This window comes from Chenopodium album, chromosome 23 (assembly GCF_948465745.1).
Source record: "Chenopodium album chromosome 23, dcCheAlbu1.1, whole genome shotgun sequence".
NCBI classification, from domain to species: Eukaryota; Viridiplantae; Streptophyta; class Magnoliopsida; order Caryophyllales; family Amaranthaceae; genus Chenopodium; species Chenopodium album.
Genome location: NC_137856.1, coordinates 36,371,048 through 36,394,925, shown reverse-complemented (window position 1 = coordinate 36,394,925; position 23,878 = coordinate 36,371,048). Strand labels below are relative to the sequence as shown.

The following is a 23,878-nucleotide window of genomic DNA, read 5'->3' as shown; positions in this document are numbered from 1 at the left end:
TGACGGATTAAAATTCCGTCGTAAATTTCCGACCGAAATTAATTCCGTCGGAAATTTCGTACTTTCCGACGAATTTCCTTATCCGTCGGAACGGTTCCGTCGGAATTAGGCTTTTTTCTAGTAGTGTGGGATGAGAGAGAAAGGGGAAAGAATTATGAAATTTTCATTAAAATTTGAGAAAGAGAAGATTTCAGAGTAGTGCAAAGGACTGATTTTTTTTAGTAGAGGAAGATGGTCTATCTATGTCGTCGTCAAGTATCAGTATTTCTGTTGGCTGCTATATACTTGAAGAGGAAGATGGATCTTGAAAGAGGAAGGAAAAGAAGTACAAGTAGTAAGTCTTCTCTGGCCATTCAATAATTTACTGTAAACCGGACTTTTTGTAAAGTTTGTGAATTTTTATCAAGTAAAATATGTAAGTGTCGTGTAAATAAGAAGTAATCAAGGAGAATAAAGATTAGAAACCATTCTTTAAAATACTAGCTACATCCTCCATTGTAAATTTGTAATTACATGTGGTCAAACTTATAGAATTTTAACCCTATTTTGTAATTACTATATATAAGATACAGAGTAGTAAATTATCGTGTAAAATATTGTTAGATTTATTGCAATTTATATCATATGTCAATTTTTTTTTTATAAATTTTAACAATACAAACTAAAGATATTAATGGTAAAAGTCAAACGGAAGAATTGTATTTTTATGTTAGGGATTTGTCCAACTTTTGAATATTATTTTGTGTATAAACCAATAATCTAGAAATGCAATTAATTGAGAAAATGGAAATATATCCATGTTCATAATTCTTTTTTTGAACTTATAAATTATAGTGCTAGTTTGATGATAATTTTAATTTACTTTTTTTTTTAAAGGAAATTAATTAACTTGTCTTCACTATAACATTTCAATCACATATTTGAAAGTTCAAAATAAGAGTTTGAATATGTATTACTCTTAACTTGTACAGCTAGAGTAATACATATTTAAACTCTTATTATGAACTTTCAAATACATATTCATGATTCTTTCAAAAAAAAAAAAAAAATACATATTCATGATAATTTTAATTAACTTGTACAACTAGAATAAGAGGCACACCAAAGAAACTTGTGCTCATACACACAATACTTGAGTGAAATGTTGCGCAGCACAATCAGTAATTTTAGTATAAAAAAAAAAGGTAAAATAGGCGTTCAATCAGAACGATTAATTAAGCAATATTCTTTTAAAGATATATGGATCTAAATAGTGTATATGTGTAACAGCAGACACCAATCCTTCTCACTCGATCAAGCTTTCTGATCCAAAGCTCTGACTTATTCATCAATACTGCATAACCAAGCATAAACCAAAAGAAGAAGAAAAACTTTCAGAATGCAAAAAGCTAATATTACAACTAAGTATATCAAATATAATTAAGTCAGGGTACGAGTTATGACAAATCCTTATAAATTAACATTACCTACTAGATATATGTGGGACATAAATGCTATTTGAAGTACAGTGCAGTGCAATGCACTCCATCTCTTAAGAGAAACCTGCACAAATAAATAAGACAAATAAATTGTCTATGTTTTTTTATTGCTTAGCTGAATTAATAATTCATACTGTAACAAATACAAGATATATGAAATAAGTACCTTCAAGGTTTCCTCCAAAGTCTGGCTAATTTCACAGCCACAATGACATAAATCTTGTCTTTGATGTCACCAAAGAAGCTGAAAAATGCATGTCTCCATGATCTTTTCACCACTAAAGACCCGCAAACTCCCCAAAATCCAACAATAAATCCGAGCACCACGCTGATGCACAGCCCTAGATAAAAATTATCATGTCCATGCTCCTCTTGATGGATGATATTTCCTCCTGTGGGTGGTTCATCACCGGCACATTTTTGAAGGGGTTCCCCACAAAGCAATGGATTTCCCATGTACGATGAAGGATCAAAGTCTTGCAGCTGAGTGCCGAGTGGAATCCTCCCAGACAAGTTGTTGTTCGACAAATCTAAGGTTCCAAGAAAACTGACATCGGCAAGGCTTGCAGGTATAACTCCAGACAGGTGATTGTTTGATAAATCCAGAAATTTTAATGAAGTAAGCTGCCCAATGTTTGACGGAATTCTTCCGGTCAACTTGTTTCTTGATAAATCGAGGGACAGTAACTTAGTAAGATTTGAGATTCCGTCAGGGATTTCTCCTTCTAGCTCATTATTTGACATATCAATATAATTCACTAGTCCTAATGAAGTTCCTGCAAATCTTTGCTCTTCTCTTTTCCACTCAATTATTGCAGCTTCCTTAAACAAGCCAACGATGTAATCTTCACCAACGTCAACACCAGTTTCAACAAACTGTAGGTCTTCTGACCGCTCATCATCGCTGTAAATTTATATATGCAATTTGGAATAGGGCCTGATATGTGGTTCATGGCAACATCTAACATGTGAAGATTGGATAATTGGCAAAGGCTTAAAGGCAATTTTCCAAAAAACTTGTTTCCACGTAAGTTAAGAAAAGCGAGATTTGGTAAAGCATTTCCGATGCTTGGTGGTATATAGCCAGTTAAAGAATTATACCCAACATCTAGAAACAATAATTCCGTACAGTTCAACAATGACATTGGGAGCTCTCCTGAAAAGCTATTATTTTGCAAGTGCAAATATTGGAGTTGTGTTAGGTCACCAATGGATGTTGGTATTTTTCCAGTGAATTTATTGTTTTCCAAGTGCAAATATTGGAGTTGATCCCTTTTCATCAAACAATTTGGAAGCTTTCCGGACAACAAGTTGTTTGATAGATCAAGCTCTACTAGCTTTGAATTATTAGCTATTCTTGGACACAATAGTTGAGTGGCATCCAAAAACGTGTTATCATTCAGGCGTACTGACTCAACATTTTTGTCTCCAACAAAAGATGGGATTGATCCTTCAAAGTAGTTTGAGCTCAAGTCAATAACTTTGAGGTTGTCAAAGGATGTTGACAAATTAGGGAGCACCCCATGAATCATATTGTGAGACATGATTATATACCTTAGGAATGGAACCTTCAAATTGATTATATTGAAAAAGTAATAGGAATGGAACCTTCAAATTGATTACCAGAGAGGTAAAAATGTGAAAGGGAGTGCATGTACTTCCCAAATGAACTTGGAATAGGCCCTGAAAAGAAGTTAATAGAAAGGTCAAGATATTCAAGTTGGTTACCATTTCTACTCAAATTTAACAACCACATGAATATCGAAGTGTCATTGAAATTATTATCAGAAAGGCTAATGACACGAAGAGAGGATGAGGAATTGATGTATGAAAGTGATGATGATGAAAATGTAGCAGGTAGCAGACAAGAATCCAAGTAAAGTTTTTTAAGGGAAGGAAGATTGTTGATGGTTTGGACCCAATCGGTGGCTTCACTAAGATCACTTAATCTAAGGTGGAGTTCTCTCAAAAATGTTAGACCAGACAACCACCGCAAGCTTTTAGCAGTGAGGCTGTTAACAGAAATCCCACCAAAACTAAGAGGACCAGAATTAAAACTGAGATCAAGAGATGCTAATTTGGAAAGGTTTCCGAGTTGGGGAGGAATTTCACCAAAAAAGCCACCGTTAGATAAATTGAGGTACTCTAACTCTGTGAGGGAATCTATGGAATTTGGTATAGAATGGAAGAAACCATTATTACTAACGTCCAAATATTTCAAATGAGTTAGCTCAAACAGGGAACGGTCCAACTTACCTTCCAGACAACCCATGTACTCATTGGCATCATCCATCCAACCTTGAAGATGAAGCATGATGACATGGCCGGTACGATTGCTGCAGCGAATGCCACCCCATTGGCAGCAATCTTCTATGTCTCCCCATGAAGAGAGAAGCCCACAATTATCAGATAATATTCCTTCCTTGAATCGAAGCAAAGCTTTTCTCTCGCGGTCGATACACTTGATGCTACTATGCTCTCCATAGCCAGTCTCGACAACATGACTGGAGTAGCATAGCAACACAAGCCAACAAAGTATGGTCATTGACATTATACGAGTAAATAATAAGGTATTGTAGCGTTTTGGTGCTAGAATTGGACTTTTGTATCAATTTTATTTCAAGGTTATATAAGAGAGGGGATGAATGGATGAAAAACATCAAGTTGAAGTGTGTTAACAATATATCACATACATGAAATCTTTTTTATACGAGTTGTTGGGATTGTGTCACTTTAGTTCTAGCAAAGAACCAAGGTTGTATACTTGTAAACACAACTAGTCAGCGTATGGTCCACAATATTAGTGATCCTTGGAAAGTCTAATGACCGTGCAAAGATGTTTCCCTCGTTTTTTCTATGGAATATTCATGCATATACAAGACAAACATCCAAAAATTGGTTTCTGGTCTTCAATGATCCAAAATATCGTCTCAAAGCTAAATTAAAACTCCATTCACTCTTTTGTACAACAATGTGAACGTACGAAGTCTTAATAGTTTGGGTTGAGATTAATATTGTTTGTTGGGGAATTAAAAACAATAGGAAAAAAATACGTGAATAATTTATGTAAAATAAATGATGTATAACGAAGGGAGTAACATAAAACTAAGAGTACTGAGAATAACTATAGAGAGAGATATAATAAACAAAAGTGTAGAGAATTGTCATTATTTTATTACAAGAGTTTCACTAACAAAAAAGTCAATTTTAAAAAGTGTTTCACTCAATAAAACAGAGGTAATATATTTTAACTAGTAACCATGCACTAATTGTTGTATTGACCATGAGGGAATATTATACAAGTATCATATATGTATGCAGTCCTTGTGATAAGGTATCATGGATTTATGGTTCTAGGCTTCTATATAGATAGTCCTAGAGACCTAGAGTTATATAACATTTAATACAAGTATCATGTTTATATATGACTAATTTATACGGTATAAAATACGTGATATGAGACAAATGAAATGATATAAAAGTAAGATTGAGAATCATGAATAGAATTAGAGAGGGAATTTAAAAAGTGTAGAGAAACCATTTTAGAGGAGTTGCACTTAAAAGAATGCCTAATTTAACAAGTTTTGCATTTAATAATAAAACAAATGTACATAATAAATTTAACCAATAACTGGCTATTATATAGATGAGAGTGAAAGATATCTCAAGTGATTAAAGTTTCTCCCTCTCAATTCTAATAGATTTTATAATCGATTATCATTACCCGCCCTTATGGCTCTCTAAACACTAAAATAATTGTTATATGGATGAGATAGTATTGTGCATCATGTTGTCCTTAGCTTTGGAGTACTGGTTCTATCATCTATTTATTTATTTATTATTATTTGTAAAGATAGTTGCAAAGACAAGTGATAATGTAGACAGACTTTGATCATATATCTTGAGTACCACACTCAAAACACTAATCAATTAGGATAATTGATCTTGAATTTTTTATCATTCACAGAAAAGAGTCTTAATAATATCCGAAGTCTAGCTTGCCATACAAAATCAACCAAGACTCGGAAAGTTCCTTTGATTTGAACGTATCTATAAAGTCACACTAGACAATCATGCTCGAAACAATCATCCATCTATCCATCCTGTGGTGTGTGACTACTGACTTTTCAAAGTCGTCTTACCGGTTACCATGGTTTATGACAACATTGATTTCAAATTCTTCTTACCGTTTGTTTTGGTTCATGACTTTTCAAATGTAATGTTCCAATGAACACGTACATAATGTAGTACTAGCAATCAAGCTTATTCCTAACTCATTCTTACAAATGCACAATCACTATGGCAAAATTGTGGTATATTTCAATTAAGGGCCTGGCCTGGCCTAAAAGATAATAAATTTGAAGTTAAACCTTATTCCAAAAAAAAAAAAAAAAAAAAAAAAAAAAAAAAAAATCAAACATTAGTTAAACCGCTTTCATGCATTGCTAAATCAATTCCAGTTTTAAAAATGTACAGCTCGTCTTGTGTGCGACCGGCCACACTATGTGACAACTTAAAGTAATCCCTATAACATTAATTAAGTAACCCCTGTAATACCAACCGGGTAACCCTTATAACACTGCCTGAGTCACTCTATAACAATGACAAAGTAACCCCTTTAACACTGACCAAGTAACCCCCATTACACTAGCAAAGTAACCCTTATAGTGGTTGGCCACACGGTGTGGCCAGCCACATATAAGATTTTGTGTTGTATATTAATGAGCATTTGTTTAGTCCGTAAATTATGCCAAATTGGTAGATAATGTCTCCATCTGATTAGTGAATGAATACCATTACTATTTATCTTCAAGTAAAGTCTAACAAGTCTTTACTTTGAAATTGTATCTCCGATCCTTAAGGGTGCTTATCAACTACATACAGAATCCTCAAGAAAACAATATTTGTAAAAAAAAAAAAAATGGAAAAATGATATATGCAGCCCTAAAAAAAATTAAAAAAAAAAAAAGGGAAATTATCAATGGTACACTCAAGGTTTGAGCTTTTATCAATGGTACACCTATTTATTTTTGTTTATCAGTGGTACACCCAATGTTTCACTCATTTATCAACTGTACACCTAACGTTAAACAAACGTTAATTAAAAGTTAATTTTAGGTTAGTCTAATTTGTTTTTTAGTTCAAGGTCTTAAAATTTGAGTATCATGTTCCAATTAAAACTATATTTTGAAAAGCTAAGTTTATTCTTATAAGAATTATTACATAAATTAAGAATAATTGAGTCTAGATTCTAAATTTCTAGGCATTTTGTTCTAAACTCTATGCTACAAAAAGTTAAGTTTGATGTTCTAAATATTTACTCACATGTCTGATTCTTAAATCAGATGTTTTAATTATTACTCACATAGATGTTCTAAACTATTACTCATATGTTCTAAATTTTAATTTGAGACACATGTTCTAAATTTTTACTCGTATGTTCTAAATTTTTACTCACATGTTCTAAATTTAAAATCAGTTCTCATATAAATATGAATTCTCACATATGAATGTATTCTCACCGGATCCCTCCCCTATATATATATATATATATATATATATATATATATATATATATATATATATATATATTACTTTTAATGAACTGAAATTAATTTTATTGAACTAAACTTATTTTTACATATTATTTTTTTTAAGATGAAGTGAACGAGGCCTTATTTAGATAAATTGCAATAAGAGTTGTAGTACATTAATTTATATTAGTGTTACGTTTATAAATGTCAACTAACTTGGTTAAGAAAATAATAGTCTTTGACCCTTTGGTGTTGATCTAACGAGGATCAAGCTACTGAAATTTCCTAATTATGGTCCACTAATAAGAGTGCTATTTTAGTCAAGACTTAAGACTGGGGTAGAGTCTTAAATTCTTAAATTAATTTTTTTTTGGTGTTGTAAAGAAAGTTGCAAAAGCAATTGATATAGAGTTGTAGATAGAGCTGTCAATTCGGGTAAATGGGTCGGGTTTGAGTCGGGTTTGTGTGGGTCGGGTCATCTCGGGTCGGGTCAATACGGGTTAATGTTAGAACCTATGTGGATCTGGTTCGGGTTGGGTCATGCTTGAGTCGGGTCACGTCGGGTCATACATCTTTTCGGGTTTAGGTCGGGTCAATAAAAGGTCGGGTTACATTCGGGTCGGGTGAAAAACAAGTCGGGTTAAATTCGGGTTTTTACGGGTTTAAATGAGTTAGGGTCGTGTTCTGGTTCGAGTCGGGTTCGGCTCAAGTCAATTATTTTCGGGTTATAATCAGGTCGGATCATTATCGGGTTTGAGTCGGGTTCGGTTCAAGTCAATAATTTGCAGGTCATAATTAAGTCGGGTCATTTCCAAGTCGGGTCATTATCGGGTTTGAGTCGGGTCTATTCAAGTCAATAATTTGCGGGTTATAATAATCAAGTCGGGTCATATTCGAATTCGGGTATCAAATATTGGATTCATAGGGTTTAAGTTTGATATCAGGTCGAGTCATATTGGGTCCAGTTACATTTTTTAATTTTTTTTTTTAATTTATTTAAAACTCCAAATTAAATTACGTAATTTAAAACATTTTCTGGAAAAAAAATATTAAACAGACAAGTGATTAATAAAATTTGAATTCCCTTAAAATAATAATAATAATAATAATAATAATAATAATACTAAAAAAGATAAGTCAAGTAAGATGAGAAAGACCTGCTATTGTCTGGGTCCCGTGTATTTTTTTATTTTTTTGTTTAAATTTTTTTTTTTGGCTGCTCTCCAGTTCAGTTTTTCTTTAACGAGGATTATATAAGAGATAAGTCAAGTAAGATGAGAAAGGCCACTTTTGTTTTATAATTGGAATCCATGTTAATAAATTGAAAAAAAGTCTAAAACTCAATAGTCAATACGGAGTACTCTTTTTATCCTAAAAATTCGGGTTAATAATAGGTCGAGTTTAAATTCGGGTCGGGTCAATAACAAGTCGGATTGAATTTGGGTCGGATCAATAACAAGTCGGGTTGATTTCGGGTCGGGTTTAAATTCGAGTCGGGTTAGGAACGGGTCGGGTTGAACTCGGGTCGGGTTAGTAACAGGTCGAGTTGAATTCGGGTTTTGACGGGTTAAATCGGGTTTGGGTCATTCTCGGGTTCGAGTCGAGTTCGGTTCATGTCAATAATTTACGGGTCACATTCGGGTCGGGTCCTCTCTAGGTCGGTTCATGGTCGGGTTCGGGTCTCAAATACTCGGGTCAACTCGGGTCTAGGGTTGGTTTCAGGTCGGGTTAGGTCGGGTTCGGGTCACCATTTTTTTCGGGTTCAGACAGGTTAGGGTTAGGGTCGGTATTTCGGGTCGGGTCAACTTTTGACAGCTCTAGTTGTAGACTGCATTAAATTTTATATCTTGATTAACACCCTCAAAACTTTAATCAACTAGGCTAGTTGATCATTCACAGGGTAGAGTTAATAATATTCATAATCTAGTTTGCCAAACAAAATAAATTAAACCAATACTCCGTAGTTCCTTTGATTTGAACGTACAAATAAACTCACACAAGAGAAGTATTATCGTAACAATCATATATCCATCATTCCATCTTGTGCCCTTGTGGTGTGTGACTACTGACTTTTCAAAGTCGTCTTACCGTTTGTTTTGGTTCATGACAACAATAATTCCAAATTCTTCTTATCGTTTGTTTTGGTTCATGACTCATTCTCCTCCCTTCTCAAAAAATAAAAATAAAAATAAAAATCAAACATTAGTTAAACCGCTATCATACATTTCTAAATCAACTCCAAATTAAAAAGTTTATACGGAGTAATATGTAAGCATAAGGGTAGTATTATTACCTCCATATAATGAGCATTTGTTTAATATTGTTGTATACAAATGAGTTTAGAATTATTGTTTGTTTAAGATGTACTGATATAGGAGCTGAGACACTATAAAAAGGCTAGATTTGAAGCGAACATAAAAATTCATTTTTATAGATGCATACTAGTTCAAGTAGATTGTAACTAGCCTTAACATTTATAAAGTATGCTGACAATTTAACCTTAAACTCGCTAGATTGTGGGCTAAGCCACTGGAAAACAGAGATAGAAACTTAGAAAGTACTGTTTATTACAAGAGCATACACATAGACATAGCCCTCTAATAAGTGCAACACTTACACATTCTACTTGCACACAACAGCTACATAAAGTACATATAATTATTATCGACTTGTTACACAACGTAAACAATGATCTTTTCTTGTTCAAGCCACTGATCGGAAGCCCAACAAATACGAGAATGACACTGCCAAATTGGACAGAAGAAGAAAATTGATTAGGCCATAAATTGATAAGTAATAGAATTATTAGTCAGGGAAAAGACAAGTAAAAACATTACCTAATAAATATAGGATGAAAATGATGAATAACATAATGCACCAGATAAAGAATTCTCCTGTACAAAAAAAATAAGAAGACAGAAATTGAATATTCATTGTTTGGAATATGAATTAGTAATGTACCAATGGTGAAAATATGAAACAATAAAAAGTACTACACCTTCAATCTTTTCTCCAAATTCTGGCTACATTTACAACCACAATGACATAAATCTTGTCTTTGATGTCACCAAAGAAGCTGAAAAAAGCATGTCTCCATCTTCTTTTCACCACTAAAGACCCGCAAACTCCCCAAAATCCAACAATAAATCCGAGTACCACGCTGATGCACAGCCCTAGATAAAAATTATCATGTCCATGCTCCTCTTGATGGATGATATTTCCTCCTGCGGGTGATTCATCACCGGCACACTTTTGAAGGGGTGCCCCACAAAGCAATGGGTTTCCAGAGTATGATGAAGGATCAAAGCCTTGCAATTGAGTGCTAAGTGGAATCCTCCCGGACAAGTTGTTGTTCGACAAATCTAAGGTTCCAAGAAAACTCACATCGGCAAGACTTGCGGGTATAACACCAGAGAGGTGATTGTTTGATAAATCCAGAAGTTCTAATGAAGTAAGCTGCCCAATATTTGATGGAATGCTTCCGGTCAACTTGTTTCTTGCTAAATTGAGTGACATTAACTTGGTAAGATTTGAGATTCCATCTGGGATTTCTCCTTCCAGCTCATTATATGACAAATCAATATAATTCACTAGTTCTAATAAGTTTTGTTTAAATCTCTGCTCTTCTTTTTTCCACTCAATTATTGCTGTTTCCTCAAATGTAGAATTTCTACTTTCAATCCCCCAAGCAAAAAAGTCATCTGATAGTTTATTTGACACATTCATCGCTGTAAGATTATAAATGCAATTTGGAATAGAGCCAGATATGTGGTTCAAAGCAACATCCAACATGTGAAGTTTGGATAATTGACAAAGGCTTAAAGGCAATTTTCCAAAAAACTTGTTTCCACGTAAGTTAAGAAAACTGAGACCTGTAAAAGCGTTTCCGATGCTTGGTGGTATAAATCCAGTCAAAGAATTATACCCAACATCTAGATAGACTAATTTCGTACAGTTCAACATTGACACAGGGACCTCTCCTGAAAAGCTGTTATTTTGCAAGTGCAAATATTGGAGTTGTGTTAGGTCACCAATGGATATTGGTATAATTCCAGAGAAATTATTGCTTTCCAAGTGCAACTTTATGAGTTGATCCATTTTCATCAAACAATTTGGAAGCCTTCCGGACAACAAGTTGTTTGATAAATAAAGTTCTTGTATCATTGAATCAGCTACTCTTGGACACAATAGTTGAGTGGCATCCGAAAACATGTTATCGTTCAGGTATATTGAGTTTGTTTTGTTACCTCCTAGAAAAATTGATGGGATTGAACCCTCAAAGTAGTTTGAACTCAAGTCAATCACATAACTTTCCAATGACGTTGACAAATCAGGGAGCACCCCATGAAAGTTATTGTGAGACATGTTTAAATATGATAGATCGGACGACAATGCTAATTTCGTCCAAAAGGTAACAGGAACTTCACCAGAAATTTTTGCATTAGATATGTCTAGAGCGATGAATTGGGATTGATGTAGGAGCCAGCTTGGGAAGGAAGGGCCCAACTTGCAAGATCTTAAACTTATGAAATTTAGTTGAAAAGGAGGAATCCAATCATCATCGATACTTACAACCAGTGCCGAGTTATCTGACAATTTCAACTGGCGTAATCGTGAGAGATTTAAGAAGTGATTATGGTTGAGGGTAGCTTTTAAGGAATTATAAGAAACATCCAAAATCTCAAGCATAGAAAGTTTCCCAATACCTTGACTTATAGTTCCATTTAGATGATTCCCATTAAGATGTAATTTTCTGATTGAAGAAAAAGTAGTGATCATGTTCGGAATAGAGCCCCAGAATTGATTCATACTCAAATCCAGATACTCCAAAAGTGGCTTGTTCGCACACCCACTTGATAGAGCTTGAAAAACATTAGATACATCATCACCAAGGTTGTTATTAGACATGTCGAGCCGTTGCAAATTACATAAATTACCAATTTCAATTGAAACGGGGCCATGAAGTTTATTGTAAGAGAGCAACAGAACTCTAAGTGCCCTGAAGTTTGAAAAACTGATAGGAATGGAGCCTCCAAATTGATTAGAAGAGAGGTCAAGATAGGAAAGGGAGTGCATGTAATTCCCAAATGAACTTGGAAGAGGCCCTGAAAGTGAGTTTTTAGAAAGGTCAAGATAAGAAAGGGAGTGCATGTACTTCCCAAATGAACTTGGAAGAGGTGAAAGTGAGTTATCAGAAAGGTCAAGATATGAAAGGGAGTGCATGTACTTCCCAAATGAACTTGGAAGAGGCCCTGAAAGTGAGTTCCAAGAAAGGTCAAGATATTCAAGTTGGTTACCATTTCTACTCAAATTGAACAACCACATGAATATCGAAGTGTCATTGAAATTATTATCAGAAAGGCTAATGACGCTAAGAGAGGATGAGGAATTGATGTATGAATGTGATGATAATGGAAATGCAACTGGAAGGTAACAATAATCCAAGTAAAGGATCCTTAGGGAAGGAAGTTTGATGATGGTTTGGAACCAGTCAGTTGCTTTCATAAGAATACTACTACTAAGATAGATTTCTCTCAATAGTGTGAGATGGGACAGCCACTGCAAGCTTTTAGAAGTGAACATGGAATAACCGGAAAATTGAGCATAACTGAGATCGAGAGAAGCTAATTTGGAAAGGTTTCCAAGCTGGGGAGGAATTTCGCCAAAAAATCCAGCATTAGAGAAATTGAGGTACTCTAACTCAGTGAGGGAATCAATGGAACTGGGTATGGCCTGGACAAAATAATTGTTAAGACTAAGGTCCAAATGTTTCAAATGAGTTAGCTCAAAGAGGGAAGGATCCAACTTACCATCCAGACAACGCACATACTCATTTCCACGCTTGACATCATTCCGGCCTTGAAGATGAAGCATGATGACATGTCCAGTACGATTGCTGCAACGAATGCCACGCCATTGGCAGCAATCTTCTGTGACTCCCCATGAAGAGAGAAGCCCACAGTTATCAGATGCAATTCCTTGCTTGAATCGTAGCAAAGCTTTTCTCTCGCGGTCGATACACTTGATGCTACTATGCTCTCCATAGCCAGTTTCGACAACATGACTGGAGTAGCATAGCAACACAAGCCAACAAAGTATGATCATGTACATTATAATAAAATATTGTGGCGTTTTCATGGTTGAATTGCACTTTTGTTTATGATAAATTTAAAGGATAAGGGAGGGGATTAACGGATGAAAAACATAAAGTAGTTGAATTGTATGTGTGAATATTATATTACATAAGATCTTTTTTATACGAGTAGAGTTCATATATCATCCCTTGAATGGGAGCTGATTCTGTCACGCTCAAAGTAAACATTTAATGAATCTTGAAAAGTCTAAAAATACACAGCAAAAAAGTGTTTCTCCCATTTTCTAAGGAAATATTCATGCATGGTACAAACATCCAGAAGATTTTTTTCTTGTCCTTAATGGCCCAAATATTAGTGTCAAAACTTAATTAATGCTTTATTACAAGGCACGAAATCTAATGTATACTTTGAGTTGAAAATTATACAAGTCACACTTCGTATGTAAATGTGGTTTATTAGGGAATTAAAGATTATAAAAGAGAAAGTAAGTCAATAGTTTATATGAAGAGGGAGTGATGTGAGATAAATAAAATGATACGAAGTATAAATGTAACTATGTAAGATTGAATAGTAGACTTGGTTATTGGGTAGGGTAGCTCAATGACTGACCAAAGTTATATGGCTTTTAGACATGGACCTTATTGGATAGAGTTAATATAAGGCCAAAATATATAGATCGTAAAAAAAAAAAAAAAATTACATAAATATATATTTGTATTCATTTATACTTGATAATCGCTTTGTTTAGTATTTTATTTAATTGAAAGTATGTTAGTCCGACCATTATCGACCCACTATTAACCTACGGCCTACGATTGCTCTACAAAATGTGACCCTTTTTTACCCGACCTACATCAAACCTGACCTGACGTGCCCAATAACCATGCATAAAATTAGAGAAGAGAATTATTAAAAAGTGTAGAGAACCAATTTAAATTGAAAACAGATGTACATGTATACATTATACATTTAACCAATAACTGTTACTCCGTAATTTGGATGAGGCAGTATTGTGCATCATGCCGTCCTGGCGATGAGAAATTATGGAGTTATGGTTCTATGTAGATATACTGCAACAAGAGTTATACGTAGTAGTAAATTAATCTAGTGTTAAGAATAATTTATAAATGTGAACTAACTTGTTTTAAAACAAATTAGTCTTTGACCCTTTGGTATTCATCTAACGAGGATCAAGCTACTGAAATTCCTAATTATGGCCCACGGACAGTGCTAAAATAATTGGGGTAGAGTTGTGTGTGTATTGAACATTATAGTCAAAGCAATTAAACTTTGACCCAAAAATTGACAATGAGGCAAACTATTTGGGACAAGTGGGAGAGTATTAGATACATAATGGCTAAATATAAGTATTGGTGAAAAAGTTTGACTACTACATTTGAAAATAAAATACCAAAAAGTTTGAAAAATCTAATATTTTAAAAAAATTAGTCAAAACTTAATTAAATTAGGATTGAACCATTCCTAACCTGTGCTCCAAAGTGACCCGACCTAAATGACTCATGACCTAAAGTGACCCAATTCCGACCCGATTGACTAGTCTAATCCTATGGTGTGTGTGACTACTTACTTTTCAAAGTCATCTTACCGTTTGATTTGGTTCATGACAACATTGTCATCTAACCGTTTGTTTTGATTCATGACTTACTGACTTTAAACTACCAAAGCAACTAGAAGCACTATTCAATTCAATGAAATTAAACAAAATATAACAATAGACGACAATAATTGAATGATAAAGAAATCATTCAAAACAAAAAATTGCAAACCTGATGACGATCATCAAGCATATGAAGATTATACTGTTTATCAGACGCAATTTCTGAACTATCCTCTAACGACATTAATCTGGCAACAAACTCAACTCTCCTTTCCAGTTTCCAGCATCTCGATTTCTACACTGAAATCAAACAAAAGCAAAACCCTAGGTCACAGAAACTAACAATTTCAATCAAAACAAAAACCCTATGAAAGAGAAAATTACCTTGAGGAACTTGATCAAGTACAATTGGCGTTCTGAAGGAACTCCAGCAATGGAAACACGAGATGACATTCGAGGTGTTAAGTCGTATTCCGCCATTGTTGCGCGGTGGAAGGGTAAGGTCGCAGGGAGGGTCCGGTGGTGGAAGTCGACGTAAAAATAAATAAATATATAAATCTTTGTTGAATGTGTAAAAATGAATGTACTTGCCAAATAGAAAAGAAGTATTATTGTAAAGTAAGTATTAAATTAAATACTTATCTAAGAAGCTTTGAATAAAAAAAAAAAAAAAAAAAAAAAAAAAAAAAAAAAAAAAAAAGAGGACCTTTTGGAGGGAAAATTTTTAACCAGATTATGACAAGTGTTATTTCTGGTTTCACCTTTAGTATAGGTATATTGATGTCAATTTTTTTTATAAATTTTAACAATACAAACTAAAGATTTTAATGGTAAAAGTCAAACGGAAGAAGTGTATTTTTATGTTAGGGATTTGTCCAAAGTTTGAATATTATGTTGTGTATAAACCAATAATCTAGAAATGCAACTAATTGTGAAAATGGAAATATATCCATGTTCATAATTCTTTTTTTGAACTTATAAATTATAGTGCTAGTTTGAAAAAAATTTTTTTTTTTTTTTTTTTTTTTTTTTGAAACAAGTTTGATGATAATTTTAATTAACATGTCTTTATTTTTTTTTTTTTCTTTTTTTGAAGGAAATTAATTAACTTGTCTTCACTATAACATTTCAATCAAATATTTGAAAGTTCAAAATAAGAGTTTGAATATGTATTACTCTTAACTTGTACAGCTAGAGTAATACATATTTAAACAATTATTATGAACTTTCAAATACATATTCATGATAATTTTAAGGCAATTTTGTTTTTTACCACCTCGCAAAAACACGAAAATCTCTTTTACCACCTCCCAAAAAAAAAGTATTAATTTACCACCTCATAAAAAAACACGAAAATAGGTTTTACCACCACTTAACTGATTCCGTTTAAGAATCCGTTAAGTGGGCCCATAAAGCCACGTGCCGTGTTATTATTGGCCAAAAAAAATAAAAAAAAAAGAAAAAAAATAAAAAATTCCTAAAACTACCCAGCCACCACCACAGCGCCACCACCGCGCCACCACCCAACCCACGACTGCCCCCCCAAACCTACCACCGGCAGCACGGCTTCACCCCTTCCCTCTCCCAACCCACCTGAACGCCCCCTTCCCTCTCCCGCAACCGCAATCGACCCAAGAACCACCAACCCACAACCCTCAATGACCACAAATCCCCCCAAAACAACCACGATTCCGGCCACAAATGGCCAAAATCGGCGGTTAAGGCCACTCAGCCTTAAAACCGGCCGATTCGGCCATTTGTGGCCGAAATCGTGACCGTATTAGGGAAGGAGGGTTTTGGGTTTGGTGGTTTTTGGGGGTGTTACGGTTGCGGGAAAGGGAGGGGGAGGGTTCAGGTGGTGCGACGCGGGTGGTGGTTTCGGGGACAGCTGTGGTGAGTTGGGGGGAAGGCGGCGGTGGCGAGGGGTGGCGCTGTGGTGGTGGCTGGAGTAGTTTTAGGTTTTTTGTTTTTTTTTATAATTCCTTTTTTTTTGAACAAATAAAATGCTGACACGTGTTACCGTGGGCCACACTTAACGGAATTTTTGGATGGAAACCGTTAAGTGGTGGTAAAACCTATATTCGTGTTTTTTATGAGGTGGTAAAGTAATACTTTTTTTTTGGGAGGTGGTAAAACAGATTTTCATGTTTTTGTGAGGTGGTAAAAAACAAAATTTCCTAATTTTAATTAACTTGTACAACTAGAGTAGGAGGCACTCCAAAGAAACCTGAGCTCATACACACAATACTTGAGTGAAATGTTGCGCAGCACAATTAGTAATTTTAGTACAAAAAAAAAAAAAGGTAAAATAGGAGTTCAATTAGAACGATTAAGCAATATTCTTTTCAAGATACATGGATCTAAATAGTTTAAATGTGTAACAGTAGACATCAATCCTTCTCACTCGATCAAGCTTTCTGATCCAAAGCTCTGACTTATTCATCAATACTGCATAAGCAAGCATAAACCAAAAGAAGAAGAAAAACTTTCAGAATGCAAAAACCTAATATTACAACTAAGTATATCAAATATAATAAGTCAGGGGACGAGTTATGACAAATCCTTATAAATTAACATTACCTACTAGATATATGTGGGACATAAATGCTATTTGAAGTACAGTGCAGTGCAATGCACTCCATCTCTTAAGAGAAACCTGCACAAATAAATAAGACAAATAAATTGTCTATGTTTTTTTATTGCTTAGCTGAATTAATAATTCATACTGTAACAAATACTAGTACAAGATATATGAAATAAGTACCTTCAATCTTTCCTCCAAATTCTGGCTACATTCACAACCACCATGACATAAATCTTGTCTTTGATGTCACCAAAGAAGCTGAAAAAAGCATGTCTCCATGTTCTTTTCACCACTAAAGACCCGCAAACTCCCCAAAATCCAACAATAAATCCGAGCACCACGCTGATGCACAGCCCTAGATAAAAGTTATCATGTCCATGCTCCTCTTGATGGCTGATATTTCTTCCATTTATGGTGGGCGGTTCATCACCGGCACATTTTTGAAGGGGTGCCCCACAAAGCAATGGATTTCCCATGTACGATGAAGGATCAAAGCCTTGCAGTTGAGTGCTGAGTGGAATCCTCCCGGACAAGTTGTTGTTCGACAAATCTAAGGTTCCAAGAAAACTCACATCGGCAAGGCTTGCAGGTACAACTCCAGACAGGTGATTGTTTGATAAATCCAGAAGTTCTAATGAAGTAAGTTGCCCAATGTTTGACGGAATTCTTCCGGTCAACTTATTTCTTGATAAATCGAGGGACAGTAACTTAGTAAGATTTGAGATTCCATCTGGGATTTCTCCTTCTAGCTCATTATTAGATAAATCAATATAATTCACCAGACCTAATAAAGTTTCTCCAAATATTTGTTCTTCTCTTTTCCACTCAATTATTGCAGCTTCCTTCGACAACTCAACAAAGTGATCATCTTCACCAACATAAACAACAGGATTTAAAAATAGTAATTCTTGTGACACGTTCATCATGGCTGTAAAATTATATATGCAATTTGGAATAGTGCCAGATATGTGGTTCATGGCAACATCCAACATGTGAAGATTGGATAATTGACAAAGGCTTAAAGGCAATTTTCCAAAAAACTTGTTTCCACGTAAGTTAAGAAAACTGAGACCTGTAAAAGCGTTTCCGATGCTTGGTGGTATATAGCCAGTTAAAGAATTATTCCCAAGATCTAGAAACAATAATTCCGTACAGTTCAACAATGACATTGGGAGCTCTCCTGAAAAGCTATTATTTTGCAAGTGCAAATATTGGAGTTGTGTTAGGTCACCAATGGACGTTGGTATATTTCCAGAGAATTTATTGTTTTCCAAGTGCAAATATTTGAGTCGATCCATTTTCATCAAACAGTTTGGAAGCTTTCCAGACAGCAAGTTGTTTGATAGATCAAGCTCTTCTAGCTCCGAATTAGCTATTCTTGGACACAATAGCAGAGAGGCATCCGAAAACATGTTATCGTTTAGGTATACTGAATAAACATTTTTATTTCCAACAAAAGATGGGATTGGTCCCTCAAAGTAGTTTGAGCTCAAGTCAATAACTTTGAGATTGTCAAGGGACGATGTTGACAAATTAGGGAGTACCCCATAAATCATATTGTGAGACATGTTTAGATAAATTAGATTGGACAAGAACGATTTTGTCCAAAAGGCAGGAGGAAGTTCACCAGAAATTTGAGCAGTGGATATATCAAGGTAGGATAAATTAGTCTGAGTTAGAAGCCATTTTGGGAAGGAAGGGCCCAACTTGCAAGATCTCAAACCTATAAGGTTCAAATGTAAGTAAGGACTCCAATTTTGATTAATGTCAAGCACTAGTGCCGAGTTGTCTGACAAGTCTAATATTCGCAACCGTGAGAGATTCAAGAAGTGATTGTGGTTGAGAGTAGCTTTTATGGAATTATAAGAAACATCCAAAATCTCAAGCATAGAAAGTTGCCCAATACCTTGACTGATTGCTCCATTCAATTGATTATGAGAAAGATGTAATTCTGTGATTGATGAAAAAGTAGTAATCATGTTGGGAATAGAGCCCCAGAACTGATTTATACTCAAATCCAGATACTCCAAAAGTGGTTTGTTCGCACACCCACTTGATAGAGCTTCAAAAACATTAAATACATCATCACCAAGGTTGTTATTAGACATGTCGAGCCGTTGCAAATTACATAAATTACCAATTTCAGTTGAAACGGGGCCATGAAGCTTATTGTAAGAGAGCAACAGAACTCTAAGTGTCCTTAAGTTTGAAAAACTGATAGGAAAGGAGCCTCCAAATTGATTAAAAGAGAGGTCAAGATAGGAAAGGGAGTGCATGTAATTCCCAAGTGAACTTGGAAGAGGCCCTGAAAGTGAGTTCCAAGATAGGTCAAGATAAGATAGGGAGTGCATGTAATTCCCAAATGAACTTGGAAGAGGTCCTGATAGTGAGTTTCTATAAAGGTCAAGATAAGAAAGGGAGTGCATGTACTTCCCAAATGAACTTGGAAGAGGCCCAGACAGTGAGTTTACAGAAAGGTCAAGATATTCAAGTTGGTTACCATTTCTACTCAAATTGAACAACCACTTGAATATCGAAGTGTCATTGAAATAATTAAAAGAAAGGCTAACAACACGAAGAGAGGATGAGGAATTGATGTATGAAAGTGATGATGATGAAAATGTAGCAGGTAGAAAACATCTATCCAAGTAAAGGATCCTTAGGGAAGGAAGATTGTTGATGGTTTGGACCCAATCGGTGGCTTCAGTAAGATCACTCTGACTAAGGTGGATTTCTCTCAATAGTGTGAGATGGGACAGCCACTGCAAGCTTTTAGAAGTGATCGTGGAATGATTGGAAAGTTGAGCACAACTGAGATCGAGAGAAGCTAATTTGGAAAGGTTTCCGAGTTGGGGAGGAATTTCACCAAAAAAGCCAGCATTAGATAAATTGAGGTGCTCTAACTCAGTGAGGGAATCAATGGAACTAGGTATGGCCTGATTGAAATTATTATTGAGACTAAGGTCCAAATATTTCAAATGAGTTAGCTCAAAGAGGGAAGGATCCAACTTACCTTCCAGACAAGTCGTGAATAGATCTTTGCCTTGAAGATGAAGCATGATGACATGGCCAGTACGGTTGCTGCAGTGAATGCCGCGCCATTGGCAGCAATCTTCTATGACTCCCCAAGAAGAGAGAAGCCCACAATTATCAGATACAATTCCTTCCTTGAATCGAAGCAGAGCTTTTCTCTCATGGTCAATACACTTTAAGCTACTATGCACTCCAAAGTCAGTCTTATCTCCTGCAATAGCATGACTCGGGTAGCATAGCAACACAAGCCAACAAACTAAGATCATGTATATTATAATAAGGTATTGTAGTGTTTTCATGGTTCAATTACACTTTTGTTTTTGATATATTTAAAGGTTACGAGAAGGGATTAATGGATGAAAAACTTAGAAGTTGAATTGTATGTGTGAATATATAGTACATGAGATCTTTTTTATACTACTACGTAGTAGAATTCATCATCCCATGAATGGAAGCTGGTTGTGTCACGCTCAATGCAACTACGGAGTAGCAGACAGGGTGCGGACCATAACATTTAATGATCCTTAGCTTGATTGCTTGAAAAGTCAAATATACACAGTGCAAAGATGTTTACCCCATCTATATCTATACTTATATATTAAAAAGCGTTCTTAAAAACATTTATGTGTCACGTGACACCCTTGTCATGTCATCTTTTAATGAAAAATGTTTATCGTAAGATTTGAACTCCCAACCACTAAAATATGTAGTAAAAGCTTTACCATCTCATCTATTGAATAATGATGCTCTTATACTTGACTCATATATAGATATATTGATTGGAGATATGAACATTTAATCAATGCAATTTTTTTTATAAAAAAAAATACGGTTCTATTATTTTCTAATAATACTCTTCAAGGTAATGAATGCAAGAAAGAATTGATAATAGTTGTTTATATAATAAGTCAATAGTTGTTTCCAAAGGTTTTATAAAAGAACTATTATAAATAAACAAATAATGAATAAATAAGTAATAGTAATGAAAGATGAACCAATCTATTTAGCTACAAATATTCAAAGTAACGACCCGGTGCATCGCCCAGACCACAAACTAGTTTTGTATGGAAAATTCATGCATGATACAAACATTCAGAAAATATTCTCTTGTCTTTAATGGCCCAAATTTTGGTCTCAAAGCTAAATTTATACTCCATTCGTTTCTTTAGTACAACCATTTGAAAGCACGAAATCTCAACACTTTAAGCTGAAATTGATAATAATAATACATACTTTGTAGTCTTTATAATTAAATACCGCTTGTGGTTTGTTGGGAAATTAAAGATTATAAAAGAGAAAGTAACTGAATAGCTTATATTAGTCTTAGACCCTTTGGTGTTCATCTAACGAGGATCAAGCTACTGTAATTTTTAAGGCCCCGTTCTTTAGAGCTGCTCTGCTATGCTCTAATTAAAAATGATACTAATAATAATAATAAAATTTGCTCGGCTTTGCTCTGCTCTGCTCTGATTAAAAATAATACTAACAATAATAAAATCTGCTCTGTTCTGCTCGGCTCTACTCTGCTTCAATCTGCTCTGCTCGGGGCCTATATGGTCCAATAAAAGTGCTATGTTAGTCAAGACTTTAGAGTGGGGTAGAGCCTTATTATTTTTATTTTGTTTTTAGTGTAAAGAGAGTTGTAAGATCAAGTGATATGGACAGAATTTGATCCTATGTCTTGAATACTATATACCCTCAAACTTTAACCAATTAGGCTGATTGATCATCCACGGGATAGAGCGAGTCTTAATAATATCCAAAGTCTAGCTTGCCAAGCAAAATAATAAAGCAAAACTTGGAAAGTTTCTTTGATTCGACCGTATGAATAAAGACATAAAGTCACACACTCACGCTAGACAATCATGCTTATAACAAGAGAAACTATAGCCCGTTACCCGGTATGGACCCCCCTGTCCAATACCTGAATAAAAAAATAATATTTGTGAATTAAAAAAAGGCAAAATAAAATAGGGGGTAAAATGAGAACGAGGGGTGGGTAAAAAAGAAAAAGGAGGAGAGAGAAATTACTTTCCCCTCTTTGCTGTTGTTTCCTATGAAAAAATGACCGGCGTCGGAACGGAGCAGCAAATTTTGTGGTTGATAAAAGGTAGTATAATTGGAGGGCGGAGAAGGATTTTCAAGCTCTTTAAACATCTTGTTTTGGTCACGAGAGAGGATGAATACACCACCGGTGTGCAAATTTACGACTTTCTCCATGAAAAACGGTGAGTTCTTTGTTTGGTGTTGTCGAAGTTCGAAACAATTTGGATGTGAGGGAGTTGAAGATGACGATATTAATTGTTTGTCGGTGCTCTGTTATCATTAACGTGTATACTGTTATTTTGTTTTGTATACTATTAATTCTTATTTATATACCGTTATTGTTGAATTGTTTTGTATACTTTTTGGGTATATGATTATTGTAGGTTTGACTATACTGTTGTTATTGATTTTTATACTACTATGGTTGATTTATATACTGTTATCATTTGATTTTATACTGTTATTGTTATTATTATTACATATTCGATAGTGGTGGTGGTGAGGACGATGTAGAACTACCGGCATTGTTGTTGATGAAGACGAAGATAGATGATGATGGGGATGGTGATTTCTCTCTCCTCTCACTTAAAGGTTTTCAAATTGATTTTCCGGTGAAAATTCTGGTCGAGATACAAACTAGCCTTGAGGTCTTCGAATTACAAAGGAAAAGAGGAGAGAAATTTTTTTTTTTAAAAAAAAAGGTTTCCGGTGAGAATTCCGGTCAAGAAAGAGGAGAGAGGGGGAAAGAGGAGAGAGAAGGGAAAAGAGGAGAGAGAGTATTTTTTTACAGCTGGTAACAAAATAATTACTGTCTAAATATTTACTTGAAAGTACATTTTTGCCCCTAGATATGGACCAAAGGAGTCCATACTTGATAGTGGTCCATCATGCCTCCTTATAACAATCACATATCCATCTTGTGGTGTATGACTACGTGCTGACTTTTCAAAGTCGTCTTACCGTTTGTTTTGGTTCATGACAACATTGATTCCAAAGTCTTCTTACCTTTTGTTTTGGTTCATGACTTGCTCTCTTTTCAAATGTAATGTTCCAATGAACACGTACATATTATAGACTTGTAGACAGTTATAGTAGACTAGTAGTACTATTGACCTATTGTACTAACAATAATCAAGCTCATTCCATCCTCACTCATTCTTACAAATACACAATCACTAAGGCAAACTGTGGTATTTCAATTAAGGACCTAAAAGATAAAAAAAATTTAAGTTAAACATTCCATCAATAAATTAAAAAAAATCAAACATTAATTTAACCTCTCATGCTTTCTTAAATCAATTCCAATTTAAAAAAAATGTATTATAGATAAGTCGTAAGGGTTGTATTAATACCAATATATAATTACCATTTTTTTTTGTTTAATCGGTGATAAGTAATATATGCCAGATTGGTAGATTATATATGTCTCCATCCAATTACCATTATTATTTATCTGCTTCAAGTAAAGGATAACAAGTCTTTACTTTAAA

General features: G+C 34.7%; 5 protein-coding genes across 5 annotated transcripts; all 5 read right to left on the bottom strand.

Annotated features, from left to right (window-relative positions):
* Window positions 1-1,065: 1,065 nt before the first annotated feature.
* On the bottom strand, window positions 1,066-3,022 carry LOC145607528 (receptor-like protein EIX2). Its single transcript, XM_081663154.1, has 4 exons — window positions 2,496-3,022; window positions 1,645-2,382; window positions 1,467-1,542; window positions 1,066-1,333 (listed from the first exon to the last, which is right to left on the bottom strand). Exons 1-2 carry the CDS (start codon window positions 3,020-3,022, stop codon window positions 1,647-1,649), a joined length of 1,263 nt encoding a protein of 420 aa, XP_081519280.1. The 3' UTR covers window positions 1,066-1,333; window positions 1,467-1,542; window positions 1,645-1,646.
* Window positions 3,023-3,057: 35 nt separating this feature from the next.
* On the bottom strand, window positions 3,058-4,029 carry LOC145607527 (receptor-like protein EIX1). The gene has a single exon (XM_081663153.1). It carries the CDS (start codon window positions 4,027-4,029, stop codon window positions 3,058-3,060), a length of 972 nt encoding a protein of 323 aa, XP_081519279.1.
* Window positions 4,030-9,505: 5,476 nt separating this feature from the next.
* LOC145609434 (receptor-like protein EIX2) lies at window positions 9,506-11,173 on the bottom strand. Its single transcript, XM_081664921.1, has 3 exons — window positions 10,011-11,173; window positions 9,850-9,906; window positions 9,506-9,756 (listed from the first exon to the last, which is right to left on the bottom strand). Exon 1 carries the CDS (start codon window positions 11,114-11,116, stop codon window positions 10,013-10,015), a length of 1,104 nt encoding a protein of 367 aa, XP_081521047.1. The 5' UTR covers window positions 11,117-11,173; the 3' UTR covers window positions 9,506-9,756; window positions 9,850-9,906; window positions 10,011-10,012.
* LOC145607526 (receptor-like protein EIX1) lies at window positions 11,116-13,123 on the bottom strand. Its single transcript, XM_081663152.1, has 2 exons — window positions 11,260-13,123; window positions 11,116-11,132 (listed from the first exon to the last, which is right to left on the bottom strand). Exons 1-2 carry the CDS (start codon window positions 13,121-13,123, stop codon window positions 11,116-11,118), a joined length of 1,881 nt encoding a protein of 626 aa, XP_081519278.1.
* Window positions 13,124-16,981: 3,858 nt separating this feature from the next.
* LOC145608610 (receptor-like protein EIX2) lies at window positions 16,982-20,691 on the bottom strand. The gene is made up of 3 exons (XM_081664225.1): window positions 17,490-20,691; window positions 17,306-17,381; window positions 16,982-17,173 (listed from the first exon to the last, which is right to left on the bottom strand). Exon 1 carries the CDS (start codon window positions 20,639-20,641, stop codon window positions 17,492-17,494), a length of 3,150 nt encoding a protein of 1,049 aa, XP_081520351.1. The 5' UTR covers window positions 20,642-20,691; the 3' UTR covers window positions 16,982-17,173; window positions 17,306-17,381; window positions 17,490-17,491.
* Window positions 20,692-23,878: the final 3,187 nt, after the last annotated feature.

Bases quoted from the DNA above. Each gene is read 5' to 3' on its own strand.
- LOC145607528 (XM_081663154.1), bottom strand. From the start codon at position 3,022: ATGTCTCACAATATGATTCATGGGGTGCTCCCTAATTTGTCAACATCC. The intron at 2,383-2,495 runs GTTTTTTGGAAA...ATAAATTTACAG, and splicing joins CTTAACTTACGTGGAAACAA to CGATGATGAGCGGTCAGAAG.
- LOC145607527 (XM_081663153.1), bottom strand. From the start codon at position 4,029: ATGTCAATGACCATACTTTGTTGGCTTGTGTTGCTATGCTACTCCAGT.
- LOC145609434 (XM_081664921.1), bottom strand. From the start codon at position 11,116: ATGAAAATGGATCAACTCATAAAGTTGCACTTGGAAAGCAATAATTTC.
- LOC145607526 (XM_081663152.1), bottom strand. From the start codon at position 13,123: ATGTACATGATCATACTTTGTTGGCTTGTGTTGCTATGCTACTCCAGT.
- LOC145608610 (XM_081664225.1), bottom strand. From the start codon at position 20,641: ATGAAAACACTACAATACCTTATTATAATATACATGATCTTAGTTTGT.